The sequence below is a fragment of the Saccopteryx bilineata genome, chromosome 1 (assembly GCF_036850765.1).
Source record: "Saccopteryx bilineata isolate mSacBil1 chromosome 1, mSacBil1_pri_phased_curated, whole genome shotgun sequence".
Classification (NCBI taxonomy): Eukaryota; Metazoa; Chordata; class Mammalia; order Chiroptera; family Emballonuridae; genus Saccopteryx; species Saccopteryx bilineata.
The window spans coordinates 203105071-203131376 of record NC_089490.1 but is presented as its reverse complement, the minus strand read 5'-3'; the positions used below and the strand labels follow the sequence as shown (position 1 = coordinate 203131376).

The window sequence follows — 26306 nt, the reverse complement described above, 5'->3', positions numbered from 1 at the left end:
TTTTCAAAAAAAAAATTACGTAAGTCATATTTTCTGTTCCTTAGTACATAAATAATACTAGACTTAATAAAACTGAATTTTCAGGAAACACCATGGCCACGGACATGCTGTCTGAACACCCCTTGCTGTCTGAGCCATCCTCTGTGAGTTTCTACAACTGGATGTCCAACGCTGTGGGCAACCGAGGAAGCGTGGTCCAGGAGTCGCCGGTCCCCAGGTCAGGACACAGCAGTCTCCCCACAGGTACGCACTTGTCATGCTGCTTTGCTTAACTGTCCATGGGATGCCTGGACATGTATTGCAAAATCCTGTTTTTCAGAGGAGGATTAAAAACTCTTCAACTTTTAAATGCTCTTTAGTTGAAATTGACCATTTATGGAATGCCTTTGGTAATTTGCAGTTGAGGGAGGGCGTCATAGGCAGTCACTCAGTGTTCCTGGGAAAGTCAGATGTGAGAGTAGATCACCTATGATTTAAAGAGTTTAAAACTTCCATTTAATGTGGTTTATTTAAGTCCTACAACACCAAAGGGAGGTAAATAAAATGTGCAGTATATGATTACAATGTTTTATACCTACCTTACAGAAAGTGTTTTCAGTTTATCTAGCTTTCTCTGGGATACAGTAACTATTAATAGCGTTCTTATATTCTTTATAGTTACTTAAATATTTAAGTACATCTGAGGGTGTACTAAGAGGAATAAAGTGAGATTCTTGTCCTCAAAGAAGGAAACAAATGAGGGCAATTTATTAATTTTTAAAAGACTATGAGGCCTGACCTGTGGTGGCACGGTGGATAAAGCTTTGACCTGGAATGCTGAGGTCATGTTTTGAAACCCTGGGCTTGCCTGGTCAAGGCACATATGAGAGTTGATGCTTCCTGTTCCTCCCCTTCTCTCTCTCTCTTCTCTCTCTAAAAATGAACAAATTTTTAAAATCTTAAAAAAAAAAAAGAATACGTAGAAGCAGCAGGAAGAGCATCAGGGAATTCATAAAGAAGGGGGTGGCTGTCTGCGGAAATGTAAGCAGAGTCACCCTTTTTTTCCAAGTTTACTAGATATATGGTTTTGTGGGTTTTATTCTTTTGGGGGTAATTTTTTTCTTTAGAAAGAGTATGTAAGGTAGCTTTTGATTCTAGTTATGGAAGGCAGCTAAGCTTAATCTGTAAGCTATTAGGATCACTAGTAAATTCCATTCAGACAAAATATGTGAGTGCTCTGTCCTTTCCTTGTGGGTGTGTAGCCACTTCTGCACCTGCAGCCATCTGTCCACACCTCTGTAGAGGGAGGGGCACAGCTCATCCGGCCATGGCTGTCTGCACGGGGCTGTGACTCCGCTGTCCACAGCTCTGTACGGGGGGCGGGGGGCACAGCTCGTCCAGCCATGGCCATCTGCACGGGGCTGTGACCCCGCTGTCCACACTGTCCACACCTCTGTACAGGGGTGGGGCACAGCTCATCTGGCCATGGCCATCTGCGTGAGGACTGACTGCTCTCCTGCAGACTTCTTGTGTGAGGACCACTGATGTTTACTGAAAATTTAGCTTAATTTCACCTTTTATTAATCACATCTGGAAAATAACCTAAAAATGCACACTATTTTTTTCTCTTTAGCTAAGTGGCCCAGTGATACTGCTCCATATGGGCTTTGTAAGTTGACTGTGTGCCCCTTCACGTCTCTTATTTTCCTATCATTTAGATTTCATTCTTGCACATTTTTCCTGTCAGGTATTGCACCCAACCTTCCCACAATACCCTCGGCCTCAGACTTCAACACCGTCCTGTCCAGCGACCAGAACACTCTGGATGGGACGCACTCCCAGCACAGCACGAGCCAGGACGACGTGGCGGGTGTAGAGGAAGCCAACCAGGGCTTCCCTGCGGTTCAGCTGGCCGACGCACAGGTGAGCCTGCGCCCTGGGCTGCGGAGGCCTCCTGGGGCGGCGCTCGGCCGCTGTAGCCCGCTTTCTTGTGCATCGGGGCCTTCAGTGAGAACTTCTCTGTGCTTTCTGCCTGAAGCCTTCATGCACAGAACGGGAACCTTCAGAAAGTACTGGGGTCCATTAAGTACCATCTATATTCATTAAGCAGAAGGCTGGCCCAGTTGTCTATCTAATACAGTGACGTTCTTGTTTGGAGATACAGAATCGCTAGAAAGATAAATTCAGTGGTATTCTTTAGGCTTCACTGCTGTGTTGAGATTTCTGAGTGAGCAGTGGGGAAGCATTGAAGAGTTTAGAGTGGAGGAAGGATGTGACTATGCTGGACATGGGTAGCAATGTGCTGCGTGGATTGAAGGAGATAAAGGAGAGGTGAGAATGTGCATCACTGAAATATTCACACAAGTGGTAACGAGGCTGTTAGCGTGGATGGCTGTGGCTTTGATAAGGAGGTAAAGGAGAAATGGTGTCAAGGTCTCATTGAATGGATTACGTATGGAAGGTGCAAAGAGAAATTTTTGATACCTTTTTAGTTCAAGTGAGCAGAAGCTGAGTCAGAACGGGTCCCAGGCTTTGAGAGGTGTGTTTGGTGAGGAGAAAAGAGACGTGAGCATATTACCATGCTTAGGAGGAATTGAGATGGTCCTGCCCCAGAAAAGAGGGAAGAAGGGTAAGCTGATAGAGCCAGGCTCAGAGAAGGATGGGGACTGCTGGGGTTTAGTCATTGGTGCAGAGAGAGACGCTGTGGACTACGGTATATTTTCTCTGAGAGTCTTGGGACAGCGACAGCTCACAAGTACACAGCAGGGTTTGTGAGCTGTTAGCTTCAGGTTTCTCTTACAGGAGGAAGTCATTTATGTTAAAAAATGTAGGCCCTGGCCGGTTGGCTCAGTGGTAGAGCGTCGGCCTGGCGTGCAGAGGTCCCGGGTTCGATTCCCGGCCAGGGCACACAGGAGAAGCGCCCATTTGCTTCTCCACCCCTCCCCCTCTCCTTCCTCTCTGTCTCTCTCTTCCCCTCCCGCAGCCAAGGCTCCATTGGAGCAAAGATGGCCCGGGCACTGGGGATGGCTCCTTGGCCACTGCCCCAGGTGCTAGAGTGGCTCTGGTTGGGGCAGAGTGATGCCCCGGAGGGGCAGAGCATTGCCCCCTGGTGGGCGTGCCGGGTGGATCCCGGTTGGGCACATGCAGGAGTCTGTCTGACTCTCTCTCCCCGTTTCCAGCTTCAGAAAAATACAACAACAAAAAAAAATGTATTGGGCATTTAAGTTTTCTGAGACTTGTCTATTACATTAGAGTTGTTTTGGAGGTCTACTTTACTTTTCTTTAAAAGGGAGAATGAGAAAAGAAATCATATTTTTTGTTCTGTCCTTTATAATAGATTCATTGTATTTATTAGCATTCAATGCACATTCTTAAAGAAACTATACTATTTTACATAGAAAACTCAAATATCTACCTGGAACGTGAATATTAAGTAATACAGTGGAAACTTGTGAAAGCTGGCGTAGGCATCTGCACTGAAGTGAGTGTGAAAGGGAGCTCTCATCACAGACCCCAGGGGGCGGCCGGGCAGTGCAGAGGTTCAGTTAAGAGCTTAGGTGGTGTTGGAGCACCAGTGAGTGCGATAACATCATTTCCTGTCATTGTCCTTAGCAGCCCAGCTGTAGGAGCAGGGGAGCATTGAACCAAAATGGGCGTAGCAAGAAAAGTCTGGTGAAGATGTGCAGGTAATAGGCACTGCAGCAAGTGGCTGAAGCAGGGTTTGAGCCAGGGGTCCAGGGGAAGAGGCAGCCACAAGCTCGGGGGCTGAAGTGCTGGTTCTCTGCAGAGCCAGAGAGGTCGTTCAGGGCGGTAGAGCGGGTCACAAGAGAATGCAAGGAGGTGAGTCGGGAAGCAGGTTCCCTGGTCGGTGTGGAGGGTTAACCAGGCCCATAAGTGAAAGATGGCTTGAACCTGGAAGACGGAAGCGTTTTTCCATTTGTATGAAATAGCAAACCAGGAAAGAGCATGCCAACCAGGTCACAGGGAGAGAACATTAATTGGAAGATGAGGGGCACATAATCGTGCTCCAAATTATAGTTTGGTTTTAAGTAAAATTATATTATTATTAAATTATCTGGCAATTATTAAATTATGTTCAAGTTATATTGAATATAGAAGACCTTTCCTGTGTTGCACACTACATGATATGAATTGGGGTAGGGTGAGAAAAAGCCACAGTAAGTGATGGATTATCAAGGGCACTAATGTGAACACGTTGTGTCCTTAGGTTGTTTTCAAGCCTCTCCTGAGTCACACAGGGATCCAGTCCCAGGACGCCATGCCGCTGTGCTACCGAATGTACTTTGGGGAGCACCTTTCCTTCTCTGGGACACTGGACTGCCTCAGAGCAGACATCGTGGACTCGGACACGGCCAAGGAGAGGAAGGGCAAGAGAGCAAGAAGGTGGTTCACGTTGTTGTCTTCCTGGAACGTTTGTACAGAGTTGTAACACCTGTGTGTGTTTAGTTCTGCTTTCTCCTCCTGCTACTGAGAAATAATTTTAATATCTTAATGAGAAGATAATTTTCATTTAACAAATGTAGTAGCCAGGCCTGACCTGTGGTGGTGCAGTGGGTAGAGCATCGACCTGGAATGCTGAGGTCACCGGTTCAAAACCCTGGGCTTACCTGGTCAAGGCACATATGGGAGTTGATGCTTCCTGCTCCTCCCCCCTTCTCTCTCTCCTTTCTCTAAAACCAATAAATAAAATCTTAAGAAAAAACAACAACAGTAGCCACACTGAGAGGACACGAGGCCCGCTTTTAGGCCTCTTTTTGTACCATGTTAGCACATGCATGGAGTCAGCCACAAGCACATGGTGCAGTACACTTAGCACTAATGACTGGCACTAGTTAAATTTCTGTGATGTTATAGATTCGAATTTTACACATTTTACTTAGAATTTATTCCTAACCTCCTTTCTGAGTTGACTTGTGGTGGTGGTATTTTCCGTTAGGAACACAGTAGAGGTCACATAGAGCCTAGCCAGCAGACACAGAGACACAGGAATGCTAAATGTAGCGTGGTGCAAATTAAGAACCATCTCTTACTGTCGTTCTTTATTGTCATGGGCGGTTCTTCAGTTTCTTCACTGTTTGCATAGGAAATAATATGCCTGCTAATCAGATTGGGCTAATCTTCTGTGAACTTGCATTTTACTGTGGGTGAGTCTTGCTGCAGTGTGTAAGAATAATAGGGTATGGACAGTGGAGGGATTCAAATAATTTAACAGCTGGTTCTCTGCCCTAACGACCTTTTTAAGTATAAAAAAAGATATACCGAAAGGTAATTATTTCATGCATTTAATACTTAAATAAGAACAATAAAAGAGGTACACAAAACTAGATTATGTTACAAGAAGGAGTTTTAAAATATTAAATAATACCTGACAAAAAAAACAATAAAACTGTTAAGCTATTTCTAGCCTGACCAGGGGGTGGCGCAGTGGATAGAGCGCAATGATTGCTGTACCACTGAGCCAACCAGGCAGGGCTGTATTTTTCTTCAATGTTACAAGGAGGCAGCACACTACATACCCCTGTCTGGGTGTGAAATGCGTGACAAATGTTCATTGACCCGTCACTGATACACTTAATGTAATTGGTTACTGGTCCTTATGCCCACTGTTACTTATGTAGTGACTTGTGGATTCAGGAGCTAGCAGCAAGTCTGCTTTGTGCATTTATTCACAGTAAACTTCAGTTACAAATTTGAAGCATGTGGTTGGGGGACTGGTGCTATTTAAGCCATGATAACGAAACCCCATCACGTTGGAATCATCAAATCTAGACACCAGATGTGAATGCTTACTTACACCCCCCCCCATTAGAGGTAAAAGCTCTGAATTAAGCTTGTATTTCCAAATGCAACAGCTGACTTTCATATGACTATATAAAATATATATAAAAATATAGAAAAGTATATATTTGCACCCATATAGTGTATATATTGCCATGTATAATTAAGTTATACATAGTTATATTTTCTGTATATATTTATACATATATGTATATGTATGATTGTGTGTGTGCATATGTATGACTATAGTTAAACCTACTTATTGGCCTACTACGTGGCATGTAATACTGCCGCGGACTAGAGGTTCCTCTGACCACACACCTTCCTTTGCCTCTGTTTTCACAGAGACTCTGAGTGGCATTGAACTTCCTGCCTTTGGTCTCCCAAACTTAATGTTCCTTTAATTTTTTTACCATCACATCAGCTCCGAATGCTCTATATTCTTACTAGCTTTTATTTCTCAGATTTCCTGTAATTTCACCTTAAAGTCAACTTTACTTGGAGACCATTGTGACAGTACACTTTTCCTGGTCACTAGTTTCAGTCTTGTCTGGGCTTTTTTTTGTAGCACATTGTTCATTAGCTAATTATTGCTCCTTAGTACTAGGTTCTAGTTTCTTATATAAGCGCGCGTGTAACCCTCCAGGACTGTGAAGCCAGGGCAGGTGTTTAATCATTCAGTTCTGGCACCTAGTAAGTCTTCATAAATACTGATTTCCTTATGACTTAGGGGTCTAGAACCAAGATAGTTGAACATGTTAGCGAGTAAATATTTTTAGATTTTAATTTCCCCTTTGACTCTGTAGTTGCGGTGCCAGCTTGTACCTGCTGGGCTGCTTCTGTCGTGATGGCTGCCTGATTCTGCACGTGTGGAGCTCCCCTTCTATGTGGAACTCCTCTTGTCACGGCTCTCGGGCCTCCCTACATGTTTTCAATGCTTGTTCTTTTAGTTGTGGGTTTTTTAAATCTCTTTTTGAGTCTCTTCTCCTGTCTTAATTCTCACAGTTCAGTTTTCCCTCCTCTGACCACAGGCTTAGCATTGCTTGTAGGCTTACTGTGAGCTTGTACATTTTCATGAATTATACAACAAAGTATATTTTTCTTATCAATAAGAAATGCTAATCATGTAGGAATTATTCTTCTCTAATTACAGATTCTTTAAGTTCAGTTGAGGCCACAAAAGCAGCTTCTGTGTTCTAATAGAAAATAAATCCTGTAAAATTTTACCTATATGGCTGCATAGTCATAGTGTGCATGGAAAAAGAGGGAGAAAATGGCTTTTTACAACTTCAGTGCCTGAGATCTGTTGTTATTGGTAGTTGGTTTATGGAAATCGGAGACATTTTTGGCTCTTTACTGTTGAAATTGACTGTAATGTCCCTGCATGAAAAATTTTAGATAAGAGAATTTGCCAAAATAATATTTGTAAAGGTTTAGTTTTTAGTATGCAGTCTCTTTTTTGGTTTAGTTGTTTTTCTCACTACCTTCAACTTTGCAAAGTATGTCAACAGGGTTTTATTTCAAATAGCAAATGAAATTATAAAAAACGTGATGAGATTATATAAACCACGTATTTAACATCAGTGGAGAGAAGGATTAAGGGGGAGGTATCCTAATTGGCCTATAATTGGCTTTCTATTCCAACACTGGTGTGTGTAGCATCAGATGGCAAGAAAAATTGCTGTGTCCCTTCCCTGAAACCATTACCATAAACCTGATTGTGACCAGTCGGTGATATAATAAGATCAAGAAGGAGACTTAAGGCCCAGTTTCCTCTTTCTAGAAGCCTGGCTTAGTGAAAAATGTAAATTCTATATACTTGATTTCATGCCTAAAATTATTTAAATGGCTTGTAACATATATCACCCTTGGAGATTATTTTGCTCCTAAATTACTATAATAAAGGTTGTATGATTCTAGCAAAGAGGAAGTAAAAGCTTTGTCACGTTCCTTCCGTTCTTTTCCCACGGTCAGGCAAGGCCACGTGAACCTCCCACCCCTGGAGTTCAAGCCGGCCTTGATGCTGGAGACATTCAGCATCAGCGCGGTGGTGATGGAGAAGTCCGTGTGCACCCCCCAGAGCTCTGCCAGTGCATTCTCCTTCCACGACCTCAACAAGCGCTACTATAACACCTTCCACTGCAACTTCACCATTTCCTGTCAGTCCATAAGCCAGCATGTGGACATGGCGCTGGTTCGTCTCATCCACCAGTTCAGTACGATGGTAGACGACATCAAAGCGACCCAGACCGACATCAAGCTGAGCAGGTACACTGCAGGGTCTGCCTCGCCCACACCAACCTTCAAAACCAGAAAGCACCGGGACTTCCGCTCCTCTGACTTCAGCCGCAGCTCCCGGGGCAGCCTCAACGGGGGCACCCGTGTCAACAATGTGAAGAACAAGCGGGCCAACAGTGAGAATAACAAAAAGGAGCCTCGAAACAAAAACTCGCTGGGCAGGTCTGAGAGGAGGACGTCCAAGGTATCCCGGAAGGGCTCCAAGGACGCGGTGGATCACATGGCGATTCCGCTGGACGACTCGGACTCCATCACGGTGTCCGAGCAGAGTGAGCCGTCCGCTGAGTGCTGGCAGAACATGTACAAGCTGCTCAACTTCTACTCGCTCATCTCCGATCCCACAGGCATCCTGGAGAAGACCACAGACACTTTTGGACCAGTGGGTAAGGATGCTTGGTGGTTGCAAAGTTTCTGTTTCAAACTGCAGTCCTAGCAGTCCTAGCAGTGAGGCAGCAGTGCTCACTGTGTCTTCCCTCCACCATACGTGGGTCAGAGAGGCAAAGAAATCGGCAGTGACTGCAGGACGGACGCAGACTGCCCATGCCCTCCCTGCGCCGCGTTCAGGGCGCTGATGGGGCCCGCACACCTGCCACAATCACCTAATGGCTCCTCTGTTTGCTTTGCTTTCAGTGTGCCCAGTGAGTGCACACGAGGAAGCATGTTAACAATCACGTTGGTGGGGAAGAGGAGGGAGGGGCTGGTTGGGGAGGGGAAGGACAGAGAGGCCTAGGTGAGTCAGGAGCTCCCTTTCCCTCACGTTCGGTTCATGTCTAACCCCGCGTCTCTGTCCACTCCCGCAGGCGTCCGGAGCCCCATGGAGCCCACCTGTAAGGTGGTGTTTGAGAATGAACAGGACAGCAACAGCGTGACCAAGACGCAGCGGAAGCGCAGCTTGGTGACCGTGGAGCCGCAGCACGTCACCCTGATCGTGTTCGGGATCGGCATGGTGAACCGCACTCACCTGGAGGCGGACATCGGCGGGTTGACCATGGAGTCTGAGCTGAAGCGCATCCATGGCAGCTTCACGCTTAAGGAGAAGATGAAAGGTGTGGCCTCCCGCCTCGCCCCCGGCCCCACAGGGCTGCCCCTCTGAGCCGATCCTCCAGGGCTCCTCCCCATGCCCCGCTCTGCAATTGGGGCCTTCCCTGTGGCTCAGGAGAGCTAGTTTATGTAGTTTCTTTTTCCTAATCGTTTTGTTTTTAAAATTTTTTCAGGTGTTCCACACTAGGTATTACTTTGCAAATTTATAATGCCGTTAGGCTATTTCATGCCTTTATCTGTAGTGCATGATTGTCATGTTAAACCGAATAGTCAGCATTATTTCAATTTTGACATGTACTATGTCGGTATGTATGAATACATAGAAATAAACGTCAAGGAAAATTTTAAAAGTAGTTTCAAAATATGCTTTACATTTTATTGTAGCTTTAAAATTATCTTACATCACTGAACGTGTTATGAATAAAATGGAATTTTAATATGAAGTGCAATTATCTTATTTCCAGAATTCATATAATTGTTTTTCATCCCATTTTAGATGTTTTACATCAGAAGATGACTGAGACCTGTGCCACTGCGCACATTGGTGGGGTTAATATCGTGCTGCTAGAAGGGATCACACCAAACATACAGTGAGTGTGTGGATTTTAGTATCTTCTTAAATTTGTTTTAGTTGTTGAGGAAATTAAAAATTGGAAAGATCCTACACCTGCTGAGTTTTGAGAATTTATATGCTTAATGTTCCAGATACTGTTATTCTGTCATTAAGTATTATCACTCAATGAAATGTTTTCAGAAAACTGACTTTTCTTTTTTTTTTAGAGAGAGAGAGAGAGGGAAAGAGAGGACAGATAGGGACTGCCAGACAAGAAGGGATATGAATGAGAAGCATCAACTCATTGTCAAGAGAGAGAGAGCCTGACCTGTGGTGGCACAGTGGGTAAAGCGTCGACCTGGAAATGCTGAGGTCGCCGGTTCGAAACCCTCAGCTTGCCTGGTCAAGGCACATATGGGAGTTGATGCTTCCAGCTCCTCCCCCCCTTCTCTCTCTCTCTGCCTTCCTCTCTCTCTCTCTCTGTCTGTCTCTCCCTCTCCTCTCTAAAATGAATAAATTTAAATAAAAAAAAAAAAAGAGAGAGAGAGAGAGAGAGAGAAGGGGAAGGGGGAGGGAGAGGGGTGGAGAAGCAGATGGGCGCTTCTCCTGTGTGCCCTGATCGGCAATCAAACCCAGGACTTAACATGCCAGGCTGACACTCTACCACTGAGCAAACCGGCCAGGACCTATATAACAATTTTTTAAGAGTATTATATAATTGATTTCTTTTTGCCTTTCGGAAAAAGCCCAAGAAAGATCTTAACTTTTATATTTGAAAAACGAAAGTTATTAGGCCAGATTTCAATAGTGTTAAGTGTTTGGTTTTTTATTTCCAATTTCAATTAAGAGAGAACAAAATAAAACCATAGGTTAAAAGTGGGAAATGAGAAGAGCTTTCAGACGATTGGTCGCAGTGTCACTGATAGATGCATGAATGTTCACGTGCTGCTTTCTTTTTGTCTTCCTGCTTTCCCTTGAATCTGCATCTGCAGGCTGGAGGACTTTCCTACGTCTCCTACAAGCACAGCCAAACAAGAGTTTCTGTATGTCTTACTCTTCTTCTTCATGGCTTTGTGGCTAGCATAGTATTGAACACTTTCAAAGATAGTATTATCTGCATGGCTGGGAATGTATGCAGTTATTTTATTGTTTTGCCATAGACTCTTATAAGTTAAAGCTTACTGATATCAAAAAGAACACAGATAAGGACTACCTTTTTGGTAATTGACAGCTTGTTTTGTTGTTGGAAGATTTTAAGTAACACTGTGCTTGTATGTTGCTTGTACTTTTTTTAGACAAGTTACTGTTTAACATTTCTATCATCACACATCTTCTTAATGTCTGACGTGATAGCAGGAGCTAAAGTGTTTCTCTTTGCAAAAGGTTTTTCGCTAGTTGTAAAAATAATCATTAAAACACTAACATTGGAAATATCTACACTTATAATTCTGTTTGTAAGATGAACATTTACTGCTCTGATTGACAGATTTTGTGTATGGCTTTTACTATATGTGCTTTATATTTTGAGTGCCTTGATTTGACTCATATGTATCTGATATTTTGTGGTAGTGAGCTATACTAACTGCTGTATTTAAAATATTTATCACATGAGTCTTAACACCATGACAGATTAGTATGTTACTTAGCACAGGTTTGAACGTGCTGAATAAGTGTATGAACCTGTATATTATGTTCCATGCTGCTAAGATTATTATTCTTGGTGAGATTTATTTCATTGCGTATTGATAATAGGCCATAGACAAAACATCAGCTACCAGCCCTTTGTTGGGATTTATGTGATCTATGTCACTTTATCAGCCAATTAGAATACTAAAAAAGAAGCACTAATATTAAATTAGAGAAATGACTTTTCTAGAAATCACTTCTCCATATTAGTGTCATCATCTTAAGAGGTATTGAAAAAAGTCTAATTCTACTTTAGTAGTCATAGTAGCTAAAGAAGACTTCATTTCCCTTTTATCACTAAGTTATTTGGATGTATTACAAAAATCATACTATATGACTTTAGAGGGGATGCTTTTAAATGGCTTAAGATGACATTTTCATCCACTCAACAGTTGTTAGTTACATGGTATGTTCTGGGCACCGTGTCTTCAGAGACGTGACAGTCAGCAAATGGGAGGTGGTCCCTGCAGTGACATCACTCACAGGCCTCTCCTCCTTGGCTTCCTGCTGGTAGAGTTAACATATAAGGCACAGCTGCCAAATGGGAAGGGGGGTTCTAATGACTTTTAGTAGTTGACTTAATCACAGGAGATCGCCATATTCCCCGGGCCCAGTGCAGAGATTGTCAGGCACAGCTGAACTGAGGCAGGCAGCACAAATCAGTCTGCTTCCTCGCTGGGATGCTGGAGCCTGACCTGCATGCTCGAGGGAATGGGTGGGGGTGGAGATAAAGACAGTGAGACCCTCAAGTCATTCGCTCACCCTGTTTTATGGACAAGGACGGCTGGCCTACCTTTAAGGCCCTGTTGCCTGGACACAAGTGAAAGAGGCTGGGAAAAGTTGTTGCCCAATAAGGCACTGTGCCCATTGTAACTGAGGCTCATGGTGGACCTAGTCAGCATCCCGGAACTGGCCAGGCCCTTACGCTGGCTAGACCCATTGCATTGAATCCTTTTTTCTTTTTCTAGTCAGTGATTAGCTCTGGGAAGCAGTTGTCTTTATAGAAGAAAGCAATTTAATTCTCTAATAGCTACTTGTGAATTTTATGTAATACCTAGATTTCACTGTTCATAAGTAATAAGACCTCTGATAGAGAGCTACTGTGAGGCTTCTCAAGGTTTATTCTAGCAGAAGAATAAATGTGATGGGCTGATTCTTTAGGTCCTTGAGACTGTAAATAAATTCTTCATGAATCTTCTCTCCAGCCTAAGTAGAGATAAGATTTTGTGAGCTGACGTGTTAATATGAAATTGCATTTTGCGTGTTTTGCTAAATCTATTTTTGAGAATCCTTTGCTCTTTGAAAGATATTATTTGCTTCAGAAGCTATCCTTTTACTCCCTGGGCCTTTGCTGGTGCAGTCCATTGCCAGGGACCTTTCTTGAATGTCAGAGACTGCTTTGTCAGGGCTTCTATGTGTGTGACCTGTCACATGCTGTCTGTGCAGCGCCGCAGTCGCCGAGCTGAGTTGTTCTCCTGCTGCATGCCTTTCTGCTTGTTCGTTTCGCAGCATCTGGGTGCTGCTCCAGTTGCTGCAACGGGAACGAGAAGTCAGGAAGTGGCGTCTCTGCTCTGTGTCTGCACCAGTAAAACTCTGCAGTTTTCACTAAGCAGTAGTGACTCGTTGTGAATTGGACTTCTATCGTTTTTTCGTCACTCACTAAAAATAGAAAATCCAAGCTAATTTCTTCCTTCCTGTTAATTTCTCTTAGTACACTTTAATACAGTAGATTAGTTTTTCTGATTAGATCTTAAGAGGTATATTGAGTATTTTTATCTTTTCACAGTCAGTGTCTGTGCTTTCTCAGTGGTTGTACAGATCTCTAAAATAAGTCGGGGGAGAAAAGTGGAGTTCTGAGTGGAGATAAAAAATGAAAATGGAATTTTGTGTGTTGTATGTATGTCATGTGTCACTGTGCATGCTTTCATTTACATGTGATCACTGACATATTATTCCATATAGTATTTATTACAATAGAATAGTTGGTGTATCCAGCAACATTGTAGAATAAATATATTTCAATATCTTTAGAATACTTATTTCTTTAATATATGACAAACACATGAGAAATCTTAAGTCGTTCAGTTTAATGCATAGTTTAAAAGCTTCTGTCTTGCTCTCAGAACTACTTCTCGCAGTTTCTCTTTATTTGGCTGTATTTTAGTGGTTCCCTCCTCTGTCCCAGGACCGTGGTGAAGTGCAGCATTGCCAAGTCCCAGGCCCTGTACAGTGCCCAGCGGGGGCTGAGGACGAACAATGCCGCCGTGGTCAAGGTCGGGGCTATCAGCATCAACATCCCCCAGCACCCCGCCACCTTGCACAGCATGATGGTTCGGAGCTCTCACCAGCTGTCCAAGCAGATCTCTGACCTCATCCGACAGCCGACCACAGTGTGAGTTACTATGTCATGTTCTGCCATTCTCTGGACCACTTCAGGTCATTCTTCTCTGTGGAAACAGCTGTGTGGGGGAAGACAGAGGGTTTCATCTCAGTGTTGACCACGCTGGACAGTGGGGCAGGCAGAAAGAAGCCACACGTGCTCGTGGATGACACTGGGCATCGCACGCTGTCACAGGCGCCATTATCAGGGTTCTGCGCTGCGTCCGTCGTGCTTCCCGGCCTAGAGATTTGTGGGCATCACAGGAAGTGCTAGTAGAAAGTGAACTGACTGCCACTCATGTCCCACACGTGACATGATTGTACGTGGTTCAAGGCAGAGTATGATCATGCCACATAAATGTTTTAAAGGGCAGCAATCCGGACCTTGCGTGTTACCTTTATTCCCTGTGTCTGTAGCCCTTGTACATGGGTCTGTGTTGCTTCCTTACCAGTCTGCAAAGCTATAACTAATGAATAACTGATAAACATATAAGTAAAAGAATGAAAAAGTTTTTTTTTTCTTATCCTACAAGATAAAAAAATTAGTGTGTCTGTTAGTGGTGTCCTAAAGCAAAGATTTTTCCAGTTCTATATAGCTCTTTAATTCTGATATAATATTAATTCATTTCTGAAGTTGCCTAAGTGTTAATAATTTGTATGTTTCTCCTGACATTGGAGTATGAAATACAGAATGTGTACATGGGTCTTAGTTTATACCTGAAGGAATTTTTCCTTGTCTTGTATTGCCCACAAATTGTTACAGTTAAAAAGTCAGGCTCGGGCCCAGGCCGGTTGGCTCAGTGGTAGAGCATCGGCCTGGCGTGCAGAAGTCCCGGGTTCAATTCCTGGCCAGGGCACACAGGAGAAGCGCCCATTTGCTTCTCCACCCCTCCCCCTCTCCTTCCTCTCTCTCTCTCCCCCTCCTGCAGCCAAGGCTCCATTGGAGCAAAGATGGCCCGGGCGCTGGGGATGGCTCCTTGGCCTCTGCCCCAGGCGCTGGAGTGGCTCTGGTCGCAACAGAGCTATGGCCCGGAGGGGCAGAGCATCGCCCCCTGGTGGGCAGAGCATCGCCCCCTGGTGGGCGTGTCAGGTGGATCCCGGTCAGGCACATGCGGGAGTCTGTCTGACTGTCTCTCCCCTTTTCCAGCTTCAGAAAAATACAAAAAAGGAAAAAAAAAAGTTAAAAAAAAAAAAAAGTCAGGCTCGGGAGTCAGACTGACTTGAATTCAAATCCTGGTTTCTAGTGTTACCGCTTTCTGGCTGCTCTTCCTCATTTACAAAATGCAGCTAAGAGTGTGTGCTCAAAGAGCTCATGAGAGGAGTGGTGTGAAACACACAGCAATCCGAACAGGGCCTGGCTTGGGGAGCACTCGGGTACCGTGGGGGTGGGTGTTCCCCATTAGCGGTGGTTGTGACAGTCGTGGCAGTGGGAGCGACAGTCTTCAGTCAGCACAGAGGGCGGATGCTGAAGTCTTGGAATCCAGAATCGGACAAGCCTGGGTCCGAGTCCAGTCTCACATTGATGGTGTGAGCGGCCGGGGCATTATGGCATTCCAGTTTCTGTTGCTATTCCTTGTTTTTGTTTAATTCTCTGGGTCATCATTTTTCAGTGGCTGTTTCTACAAAGTCTTCGTATGATCTGATTCTAGAAAGAAAACAGCTGTTTACAGTATATTTTTGCTACTTTTCACTGAGAACTCCAGTAATTTTATGTAATAAAGTGGTAATCATTATGTATCATTTTGAAATGGTATTATTTTTTGCTCTGTAGCCCACAGCCTGTAAAGGAAGATGTTGCAACGCCCCTGCTTTCTGAGAAAACTCCCACGAGTGTGAATCAGACTCCTATCGAAACAAATGAGTTTCCTCAGCTGCCCGAGGGCCTGGAGAAGAAGCCGCTGGTCCTGAAGTTCAGCACCATGCTGGACGGCATCGCCATCGGGGCTGCGCTGCTGCCCTCACTGCGGGCTGAGTACAAGATGGGGCGCATGCGCAGCCACGGTGTGACAGGTAGCCCGTGTCCTGGTCAGCCTTGCACATGGCAGTGCAAGCAATTAGCAGTAGGTTGGCAAAGAGGGAGATTTGGTTTTATAGGTGTTTTGTGAAAATTTAAATAATTCTAGTCGTAACACTTTCATGTTTCATTAATGATGTTCCTCAGTCAGGTACAAACTGTCAGCATGCCTCCTTTATTCTGTTAACATGATAAATTACATTAATAATTTTAAAAACATTCATATGTGCACTCATGAATCCATGCGTGTGTCTGTATTGTGTGTGTGTGTGTGTGTGTGTGTGTGTGTGTGTTTACTCCCACCCCCAGCATTTCAGATTGTCTTTACTGAGGGGTTTTTCTGGACATCGACGTCTCTTTGTTATGGGACACAGAGGCACCTGAAAGCGCGTTTTCGGGACTTGGTGGTCCCGGTGTGAGGCCTTCAGATACTGGGTCGGCAGTAATGTAGGCTCATCTTGGTCCGTCATTCAGGGCACCCAGGAAATACGAGAGTCAACAGGAGCAGCAGCTACAAAGCCTATTCGGCAGTTGAGAACTAGCAAGATGAGAACACTTAGGAGCAAAGTAGATGTACTGTCAAATATCCAGACAGGTCAGGACCCGTCATTCTTCTTGAAGTGAAGAAAAGGACAAAAATAGTAAAAGCATGGCTGCACTAGTTATAGGGATGACCTGAGGCTCAGGGCTAGGTCAGACGTGGTCTCTACCTGGTGTTGCTGGTGGTGGTCACGGTAGCGGCAGCTGCTGCGGTGGCCGGTCCCCATCCGGGCAGCCTGCCAGCGGACATCGGGGAGGCGCAGGACTGAGTTGGGGCATCAGAGCAGGCGGGACCTCGGTGGCCATCCACAGTAGCACCAGTTGGTGAGACAGTTTTCTGTTTGTGGCTAAGTCATCCCTGGTATACACATCACTGTGTGGTGAGTGAAGAAGGAGACTGTGTCATAAAGGAGGTGACTATTAGTATGATATTTTGAAGAAAAATTATTTTTGGCACAATTGAGAACATTATGAGTAGATAACATGTGGATGTTTATATTCATGTATGTAGGCGAGGTAGTCTCTGTAATGGTGTTTGAGTGGGGAGAGTTGGTAATGTACATTGTAGAGAACAGGATCGTAGACTTGGTTGGCTGGAGTGGGGCATGTGTATACAGTACACGGCCATGTGACACTTTGTGATAGATGTTGGTTTTACTAAGGCGAGTGCTACGTCCTGATGCAGTCTTCTTGCACTTGAGTTATTTGTCAGAACTCTTTGTAATAGGGAAATTTTTTTCCTTTCTACCTTCTATTGATATGTTTCTCTAGCACCTAACACAATCTTGGGCACCTAGGAGGCTTAATACGTAATTCTTGCTGGCCTCATAATACTTATTGACTATAGTAACCATGTATTTAAAGTAGGAAATACAAGCAAATTTAGAACATTTCCCCACGTCTTTCAGTGTACTGGGTTTTGAGACACGTGTACATTTTCCTTAGGCACCATTATTGAGTAGATTAAAGCATGAGCATGCCCAGGAGCCCTGGAACAGAACGAGTGAGCAGCAGTTTCTTCCTTCCTGCAGGTGCTCAGACCAGGTTCACGTTTGAGCTGCCGAATCACAGGCTGCGCTTCACTTCGAAGGTTTCTGCCACAGATATGTCCACCATTCCTCCTTCTGCCAGCCTCAACCTGCCTCCTGTCACCATGTCCGGGAAGTACGTAATGGAAGAGCATGATAGTTACTCTGATCAGGCGTGGAGCATCGACGAGCTGCCTTCAAAACAAGGGTACTACTTGCAGGGAAATTACCTGCGCTGTGTGGCAGAAGTAAGTTCATGCCTTCGTTTTCCTCCTCTCCGTAATTAGACATCTTCTGACTTTAGGTATGCCAGAATGATATAGTGACCCAAACTTTTAAGGCAAATGATTAAATCATTCATCCTATAGAACTCCATACCGCGTGTGTGTGTGCATGTGTGTGTGTGCGCGCGCGCATGTGTGTGGGTGTGTCTGTCTCTCGCCCTGTTGGGTTATTGAAATGTGTTTATTAGTCATGCTTGAATTTAATATTTCTCACACTGGGTTTCACATCCCCCCTGCAATCTTTTTATGGTTCATTTTATTATAAAGGTATTTATTTGTGGTTCAAACAGTATAGCAGTGGTCAGTAAAAATAAATATAACTCTAGATAAAATTTCAATTTTGAAATTAGCAGGTTACACAATTTAAGTATAATTTTTATTTATTTTCAAATGATTTTTTATACCTTTTTGGCTACTGTTATTTTTTTTAATCAGGAGAGTGGCCCATAATAGGCCAATAAAATATTGGGAAATCTGTATATTGTTAACCCTTTTTCAGAGTACTGTGAAATAGTATGTAGATAATTGTGTACAGAGTTTGGGATTGCTTATGTGAGCAAAAGATGCATGTAAAACTAATTCAGTCAGTCGTGTTAAACTAACATTCTGATTTGGTTTGGCAGGTTGGTTCATTTGAACATAATCTCACAACTGATCTTCTAAACCACTTGGTGTTTGTACAGAAAGTGTTCATGAAGGAAGTGAATGAAGTGATACAAAAAGTCTCTGGTGAGCTGACCTGCAATGCTTAGCACAGAGCGTAGTGCAGCGGGGTTCTGTTCTTCCTGGACGTGGTGGTCTGTGGGTCAGTGGTGTGAGTGCTGGTCTTGTCACTGGGATAGAATTGTTGAGGGACTCCCTGAAAACAAGGCATGCCCGCCTCTCCTGGCTTTCCTGCCTCTCCTGCCTACAGAGTCTTTTACTTACTGCTTTTGTCATGTGTAGTATATATGTCCGTGACTTGTAAACCTCACAGAGCTCCTTTATGCTTACCTTCCAAAAAAGAAAGAGAGAGAGAGAAAGAACTGAGTGTATGCCTACTAACCAACCTACTCTGACTTAGTTGGGAGCAAAATTTAGGTCATTATAAAGATTGTCACCTTAACCTGTATCCAACGGTGACCATATGCTGGCTCCATGGTGGATTGTTTATAGCAGCCCTTATATATTGCTGTCCCTCAAGTGTAGATTACATTTGAGCTTTTTAATCACCTTTTTACATTTTAACAGGGAATATAGATTTGGTTGACTTTTAATTCACAAGGTGAGGTATTAAGAGGAATTACGGTAGAAAACAAGATGGCACTGTGTAACAATTCTTGAGGCTCTATCCAGTATCAGTATGATCATGTCAAAATAATAGTTAAGCCACATTTATAAATTTAATTCATAATAAGTTAAAAAAAACTGTGGAATTAATGTGACTAATATAATAGTGTCTGATATTTCTATAAACCAAAATGATAATTATGCAGTACATTTTATAAGAGGTAGAGTGTTTCCTTTAAAATTTTAAGAAATTTTTTCTGACACTAGGTAAAAGTGAAGGTAGTGATAGAGTAACACAAAACCAATAGAAGTTTTACAAATTGGGTGGGTTTTTTTAGGTAAAATTAATATATATTATTATATTAGTGTCTAGAATACAACATAATAATTTGGTATTTGTATTCACTGTGATCACCATACTAAATCTAGTTACCATCCATCACCATACAAAGTTTTAATTTTTTTTTCTTGTGGTGATAACTCTTAAGATTTACTCTCTTGGCAACTTTCAAATATGCAGTCCTGCCTGACCTGTGGTGGTGCAGTGGATAAAGCGTCGACCTGGAAATGCTGAGGTCGCCGGTTCGAAACCCTGGGCTTGCCTGGTCAAGGCACATATGGGAGTTGATGCTTCCTGCTCCTCCCCCTTCTCTCTCTCTGTCTCTCTCTTCTCTCCCTCTCTCTCTCTCCTTTCTAAAATGAATAAATAAATTAAATAAATAAATAAATAAAATTATAAAAAAAACAAAAACAAAAACAAATATGCAGTCCAGTTTTATGATCTGCAGTCACTATGTTGTCTGTTATGTCCCCACAACTTAGTTATTTTATATCTGAAAATTTGTACCTTTGCCCCCCTCCCCTTTCACCCATTTTGCCCATCTCCAACTCCTGTCCCCTCTAGCTTCCTTCCACATATCTGTTTTGTGTATCTGTGAGGTTTGTTGTTTTAGATTCCACATCTAAGTGAAGTCATAGGGTATTTATCTTACTCTGACTTATTTCACTTAGCATAATACCCTCAAGGCCAATCCATGTTGTTATAAGTGCAAGAGTTCTTCCTTATAGCTGCGTACTGTTCCATTGTGTGTGTGTGTGTCTGTCTGTCTCACATCTTGTTTATCCATTCATCCATCGATGGACATGGGTTGTTCACATATTTTGGCTATTGTAAATGCTGCAGTGACCATTACTTTTTTGTCTCAAATATATTCTCTGAGGTGTAGAATCACATTTGGTTTAATTAAATAGATAATGCTTTAATTTAGTCCTTATACAATGTTCTTAAAACTGTGTACACAGCGTTATCCCTGTCTTACATGCATCTGCATCAGGGAATGTAACCTGTTCAAAAGATTGGGTTTATTATCAGTGCAAAGAAAATAACTTTTTTATGGTAGTTTTTTTAATGCACAAAATAGTAATTTTCCTTTCAAAGAAATGACCCGGAACCCACAATTGTTTACCTGTTTCAGGTGGGGAGCAGCCAATCCCTCTCTGGAACGAACACGAGGGAACCGCAGATGGAGATAAGCCTAAGATTCTACTCTATTCCCTCAACTTGCAGTTTAAGGTGACATATCGATAACAATGCCATGCTTAGGATTTTTCTAATTAACCAGTGCATGTTTGTTATAGAGAGTTCACGTCATACATAAATATGCCAGAAAGAAAATAAAAATGAAATATATCCAAAGAAAAAGCTTTAACAATTGTTTGAATATCCTTTAGGACCTTTTTCTGTTTGTATGTAGTCTGCATTTTCAAAAACCTTGGATGCCCTTCTGTGCAGAATATTTAGATCAGCCTGCAAGAAATATTTTGTACACTTGTCCAATTAATAGTAATACTTGCCTGACCAGGCGGTGGCACAGTGGATAGGGGTGTGGGACTGGGATGCGGAGGACCCAGGTTTGAAACCCCGAGGTCGCCTGCTTGAGCACGGGCTCATCTGGTTTGAGCAAAGCTCACCAACTTGGACCTAAGGTCGCTGGCTTGAGCAAGGGGTCACTTGGTCTGTAACCTCCAGTCAAGACACACATGAGAAAGCAATCAATGAACAACCAAGGTGTGGCAACAAAGAATTGATGCTTCTCATCTCTCTCCCTGTCTGTCTATCCCTATCTGTCCCTCTCTCTGTCTCTCTCTGTCTCTGTCACACACACACACACACACACACACACACACACACACACACACACACACACAAATAGTGATACCTACTAGAAACCTTAATATTTCTAATATTTAAGACATTAGTGTTCTTAAAAATAAAATTTTTTTACCAAGTAGTTATTTAATTGTAATGTATTTAACCCATGGAGAGTCTAGATTTTAAATACCAAATACTGAAATGAAACTTAATAGCTAAACAAGTCCCTACTAACAAGAAATTAAAGAAGGTTGGCCGTTTTATCAGTTTATTAGACATCCTATACATGTTTTAAAACATCCCATTTTATCATATATTGAAAGTTTTCATTTGAGCAGGTGGACATTGTTGACTTAATAGTTTTCTTTTCCTTCTAACACTTAATCTGTTAGGGTATTCAGGTAACAGCTACAACTCCATCAATGAGAGCGGTGAGATTTGAAACTGGGTTGATTGAACTGGAACTTTCAAACCGACTGCAAACCAAAGCCTCACCAGGAAGTAGCAGCTACCTGAAACTGTTTGGTAAATGCCAAGTGGATTTAAATCTGGCATTAGGACAAATTGTCAAACATCAGGTAAGTGTGGAATGTGTTGACATTAGACTGTGGCTTTTAAATTTTACACATCAATTTTAAATACTTTAAGTATCACTATATTTATGAAAATATTTAGTTTAAGTTGCTAAATTTCTGATTGTAAATTCTAATAGATATTTATTTATGAAGGCCTTTACAATTTTACCTTGGTATTTAATTGAGTATTTTAGTGGTATATTGTTACAGTTTAGTGCAGATGCAATCACATGAATCTTAATCCCGTGTCTTCATAAATATTTGCTTATAATTTCTCTTTATTTTGTTAAACATTGTTTTTATTTCAATGCTCTTTGCTGACATTGGTTAGTTCTTAAAACGTTACTAAGTTTCTTAGCTACTCCATGATATTGGCAAGGTTTGCATACCATAATGTTAAACATGTAAGTTTAAAAAAAATATATATATATATATATATATATATACACACAGCAGTTCATCATACTGCATTTCATAAAAATTATTCACAACCTATAGGGGTATTTTGTTTTTATTTTGCTAAAATTATGTAGATTTTAAGCTTTCCCCTTCTACGATTTGAAGAACCAATTAAAAAATACTAGTCACGTTCTCAAAATCAAATGCCTATATTAAAGAATGCATAGGGGAATAAGTGAACAAAAATTTCTTGTCATCTCTAGGAAACAGTAATTTGTTTAAATAAAAACATTTAGAGGGGAATGAGGATCTAATGATCTTGAAACATTTAATACGTTGCCATTCACAACATAGACTTTATTCTAGATTTTATGTGAACTTGATTGTTTGACTTTATACTTCTTAAATACCCACTCATATTGTATATTAATTTCAGGTGTTGATGGAGAGTATAAGGTACATATCATTGGTGAATGAAATTGAGAAAAATGTACTATAGTTGTTGTGGTGCACAATATCATTAATGGTGTTAAAACTGTTTCTTTAATTAAAACATTTTCCATTATTTGATTTCATTGAACTTTTCATTTAGGTTTATGAGGAAGCTGGTTCCGATTTCCATCAGGTTGCCTACTTTAAGACCAGAATTGGGCTAAGGAATGCCCTCCGAGAAGAAATCAGTGGCTCTTCAGACAGGGAGGCAGTGCTCATCACCTTGAACAGACCGATCGTGTACGCACAGCCTGTGGCCTTCGACCGAGGTGAGCGAGCCAGGCAGGCTGGCCTGTGGGAGCAGAGCGGCTCTGGTGACTCCAGGTGACAGCCACCGGCGGTTCCCCCGTGAAACCGTATCCTCCGTCCGAAACGGGCACACCCCAAGACTTTCTCGCTTATTCTCATTTTACTTTTTCAAAGTACTTGCTTTCTATCTACATGGATTGTAATGCTGAAATTTCTGGTTGGAGGTAACCAATGCACCGTCTGTGTGGTGTTGTCCTTATTCACTTACTCTCTAAGCGGGTATTGTGTGCTGTGTGGAAGTGGCCGCTGGATAGGGAACCGGTACCCTGCCCTCCGGAAGGAACCACGGTCTGGTGGGAGGAGCCAGGTACACACAGAGCAGAGGTAGGGATCTGTGTTCTGGGGTCTCGGGGAGTCTCCAGTTTCACCTGTACTGCTGAGAGGAGATGCCAGTTCTTCAGATTTGACTTGGAGTCGGGAGTTCGCCAGGGAGACAAGGAAACAAAGGCTTGTCTTATTTGCCTCTGTCTCCAACGGCCTAGAACATGTACAGCAAGAACTAAATATTTGCCAAATGAGAGAGAGCGTAAACGGATGTATCTGAGCACAGAGGTCTAAGTACAGCAGCGCCTTTCATAGAAGAAAGTAACAGGAGATAGGCTGAGTAGGTGGAGAAGGTCTATTCGCGCATGCTGGGAAAAGAGGCTGGCAGTGTGCTTTAGAAGTAACGAAGAACCATTGGGAAGCTGCTTAAGGTTTGAGTTGGTGGTGGGCATCGGCTGGTGGTAAGATCAGTGTGAAAGCTGCCCTTTTGGCAATGGTACAGATAACATTTCATTCCACTACATCCGATCCAGTGCCTGCTTTTCCATGTCTCAGCCCACCAGCCTCTCTTAGCAGCTGAAGTACTTTCTATTCCTCCTGTCACTGAGGCACCCTTGCTTTTCCCTGTCCTCAGGCCCCTTTTTCTTCACCTCCTCTTTAGGCTCCTTGTACACACCGCCAGCATTAAACAAAGGCTCTCCTTCAGAATGCATTCTGGTGACACACTCCGATGTCTTTGACCTCTCTCTAAGCCCCGCCTCTCTGACTGTGCTCCTCTGACCTCTCTAAGCCCCGCCTCTCTGACTGTGCTCCTCTGACCTCTCTCTAAGCCCCGCCTCTCTGACTGTGCTCCTCTGACCTCTCTCTAAGCCCCGCCTCTCTGACTGTAGACCTAGATTATCTTCTTCCTGCTGTTTTGCAATTGTCTGCTTTCTGCTTTTTCTCCTTGTTCAGGTTGATGATATCTTCTTAGATCCTTTCCAGTTCTAAGACTACAGTTTTCTGGGAGAAATTTTTATCGATCCATGGGACTTTGCAGCTCGTGAGATTAACCTGCCCTGTATCTTCACAGTTTTGACTTATAATTTCTTTTTGCCCTGCCTTACTCATCAAAAGCTGTGCTGTTCTGGCTGAACTACAAGGCTGCATATGACAACTGGAATGAGCAACGGATGGCTTTGCACAAGGACATCCACACGGCCACCAAGGAGGTGGTGGACATGCTGCCTGGCATCCAGCAGACCTCCGCCCAGGCCTTCGGAACACTCTTCCTGCAGCTCACTGTGAATGACCTTGGAATTTGCCTGCCTATCACAAATGCTGCCCAGGTGCGAAGCTCAGATTGCCATTGGCCACTCAGAGCCAGGCTTTTCTGCTTCCAGTCCTAGGGAGATAGAGTATCTCAATAAATTTTCCATGACAACAGCTTATAACTTGACTTTGGTAGATAGCAAGTAAGATTGAACCCCTTCATTCGTCTACAATGTATTCAATGCGAATCGCATAAGACTGAGGCACTCATGTGCCTCAGAATAGTGGGGAGACTGACACTCCTCTGATAACTCTGAATTTTGATCTTGGCCAATAAGCAGCTCAGTTTTCAGAGTCTTCTTACTGTTCATGTTGTTTTAGCAAACAGGCCTTTGGCATATACTTGTTAAAAAATAGAAACAGAACATTTAAGACTACTATTCAATAATGTTTAATAACCTCATCTAACATAGGGTAGGGAAGTGCAGAGTGCCTTTAAGCTGATGTTTAATGGTAATGAAACTTCCATGGCATGTGTTCACCTGGATAAAACAAGAATTTTTTCTTCATAATTTGGCACCAATTCTCAGAATCACATGTTTGCACGCACATGTGTGTGAGAGAGAAAAGACAAGAAACCATGTCAGACCAAGAAGTTATAACAAGTACAGGGGCCTATAAGCAGTTGCTGAATGGATTTACCTTTTAGTATTTTGTTTGGAAGATGATGTTAGAACAAGCTCGGGGTTGAGGATTAGCAATGTGTCATATGTTTGTCTCTGAGGAGTTGAATGGTAAGGGTTCAATGACATACGTGATGCAGGAAGACTCTGCACACCAGGGTGGTGGTCAGAATGAGACCAGCGCTCTCCACAGTGAAAACAGGAGCTTCTGATAGAAAAGCAGATAATTAGCCTTTTGAAACTTAGTTTAAAAAAAAAAAGTCATTTCACTTGAGCAATCTAATTTTTAAAAGTAGGTATCTTTCTACACTGCTCTTTAATGATGCTTTCTGGTTTGACCCTTTATAGATCTTTTTTTTTTTTTTTTTTTTTTTTTTTTTGTATTTTTCTGAAGCTGGAAACGGGGAGAAACAGTCAGACAGACTCCCGCATGCGCCCGACCGGGATCCACCTGGCACACCCACCAGGGGGCGATGCTCTGCCCACCAGGGGGCAATGCTCTGCCCTTCCAGGGCGGATGCTCTGTTGTGACCAGAGCCACTCCAGCGCCTGGGGCAGAGGCCAAGGAGCCAACCCCAGTGCCCGGGCCATCTTTGCTCCAATGGAGCCTTGGCTGCGGGAGGGGAAGAGAGAGACAGAGAGGAAGGGGGGGAGGTGGAGAAGCAAATGGGCGCTTCTCCTGTGTGCCCTGGCTGGGAATCGAACCCGGGACTTCTGCACACCAGGCTGACACTCTACCACTGAGCCAACCGGCCAGGGCCCCCTTTATAGATCTTTATGCCTGTGAATTCTACATGAACTTCTAAATTTAAAGAGCTGTCACCTTTTGTCCTCTGCAATATGTTTTGCAGTCTAACCACACCGGAGACCTCGACACCGGCTCTGCCTTGGTGCTGACCATCGAAAGCACCCTCATCACCGCCTGCTCCTCGGAGTCTCTGGTTAGCAAGGGGCACTTCAAAAACTTTTGCATCCGTTTCGCGGACGGCTTTGAGACATCGTGGGACGACTGGAAACCGGAAATCCGCGGGGATCTCGTGATGAATGCCTGTGAGTTTCTTTTACTTGCTGGCGAGGTTTCAAGTTTTAAAAAATTTTAAAGGAAAACAACAACTAATGTCTTCATTGGTAAGAGTAAAGGGTGTTCAGATATAGGAATATTATTGGCCTTTGTGAAATGAGGACTATCTCTATTTTAAAAGATCAGACAGAGCGTATCTGTGAAGAGCGGCAGTGTTCAGCGGTGCTGGTACGTGGACCAAGCTGCTGCTCTTGTGGGCAGGGCTGCATTGGGAGGCTTGTGTTCTCCCT

The 26306-nt window shown here is 43.2% G+C and overlaps 1 protein-coding gene across 9 annotated transcripts in view; it reads left to right on the top strand.

Annotated features, from left to right (window-relative positions):
* The window catches only part of BLTP1 (bridge-like lipid transfer protein family member 1), a 143718-nt gene that overhangs the window by 83389 nt on the left and 34023 nt on the right, over positions 1–26306 (top strand). For 8 of the 9 annotated variants that reach the window (XM_066233732.1, XM_066233805.1, XM_066233743.1 and 5 more), the window contains exons 44-59: positions 85–243; positions 1727–1902; positions 4208–4383; positions 7753–8459; positions 8877–9122; positions 9614–9707; positions 10663–10713; positions 13542–13748; positions 15507–15745; positions 17321–17565; positions 18225–18330; positions 20346–20443; positions 21415–21600; positions 22589–22757; positions 24178–24389; positions 25847–26045. In XM_066233732.1, coding sequence (XP_066089829.1) covers positions 85–243; positions 1727–1902; positions 4208–4383; positions 7753–8459; positions 8877–9122; positions 9614–9707; positions 10663–10713; positions 13542–13748; positions 15507–15745; positions 17321–17565; positions 18225–18330; positions 20346–20443; positions 21415–21600; positions 22589–22757; positions 24178–24389; positions 25847–26045 — 3270 coding nt within the window. The remainder of the gene's footprint in view (positions 1–84; positions 244–1726; positions 1903–4207; positions 4384–7752; positions 8460–8876; positions 9123–9613; positions 9708–10662; positions 10714–13541; positions 13749–15506; positions 15746–17320; positions 17566–18224; positions 18331–20345; positions 20444–21414; positions 21601–22588; positions 22758–24177; positions 24390–25846; positions 26046–26306) is intronic. The other variant, XM_066233765.1, reaches the window with a different exon arrangement.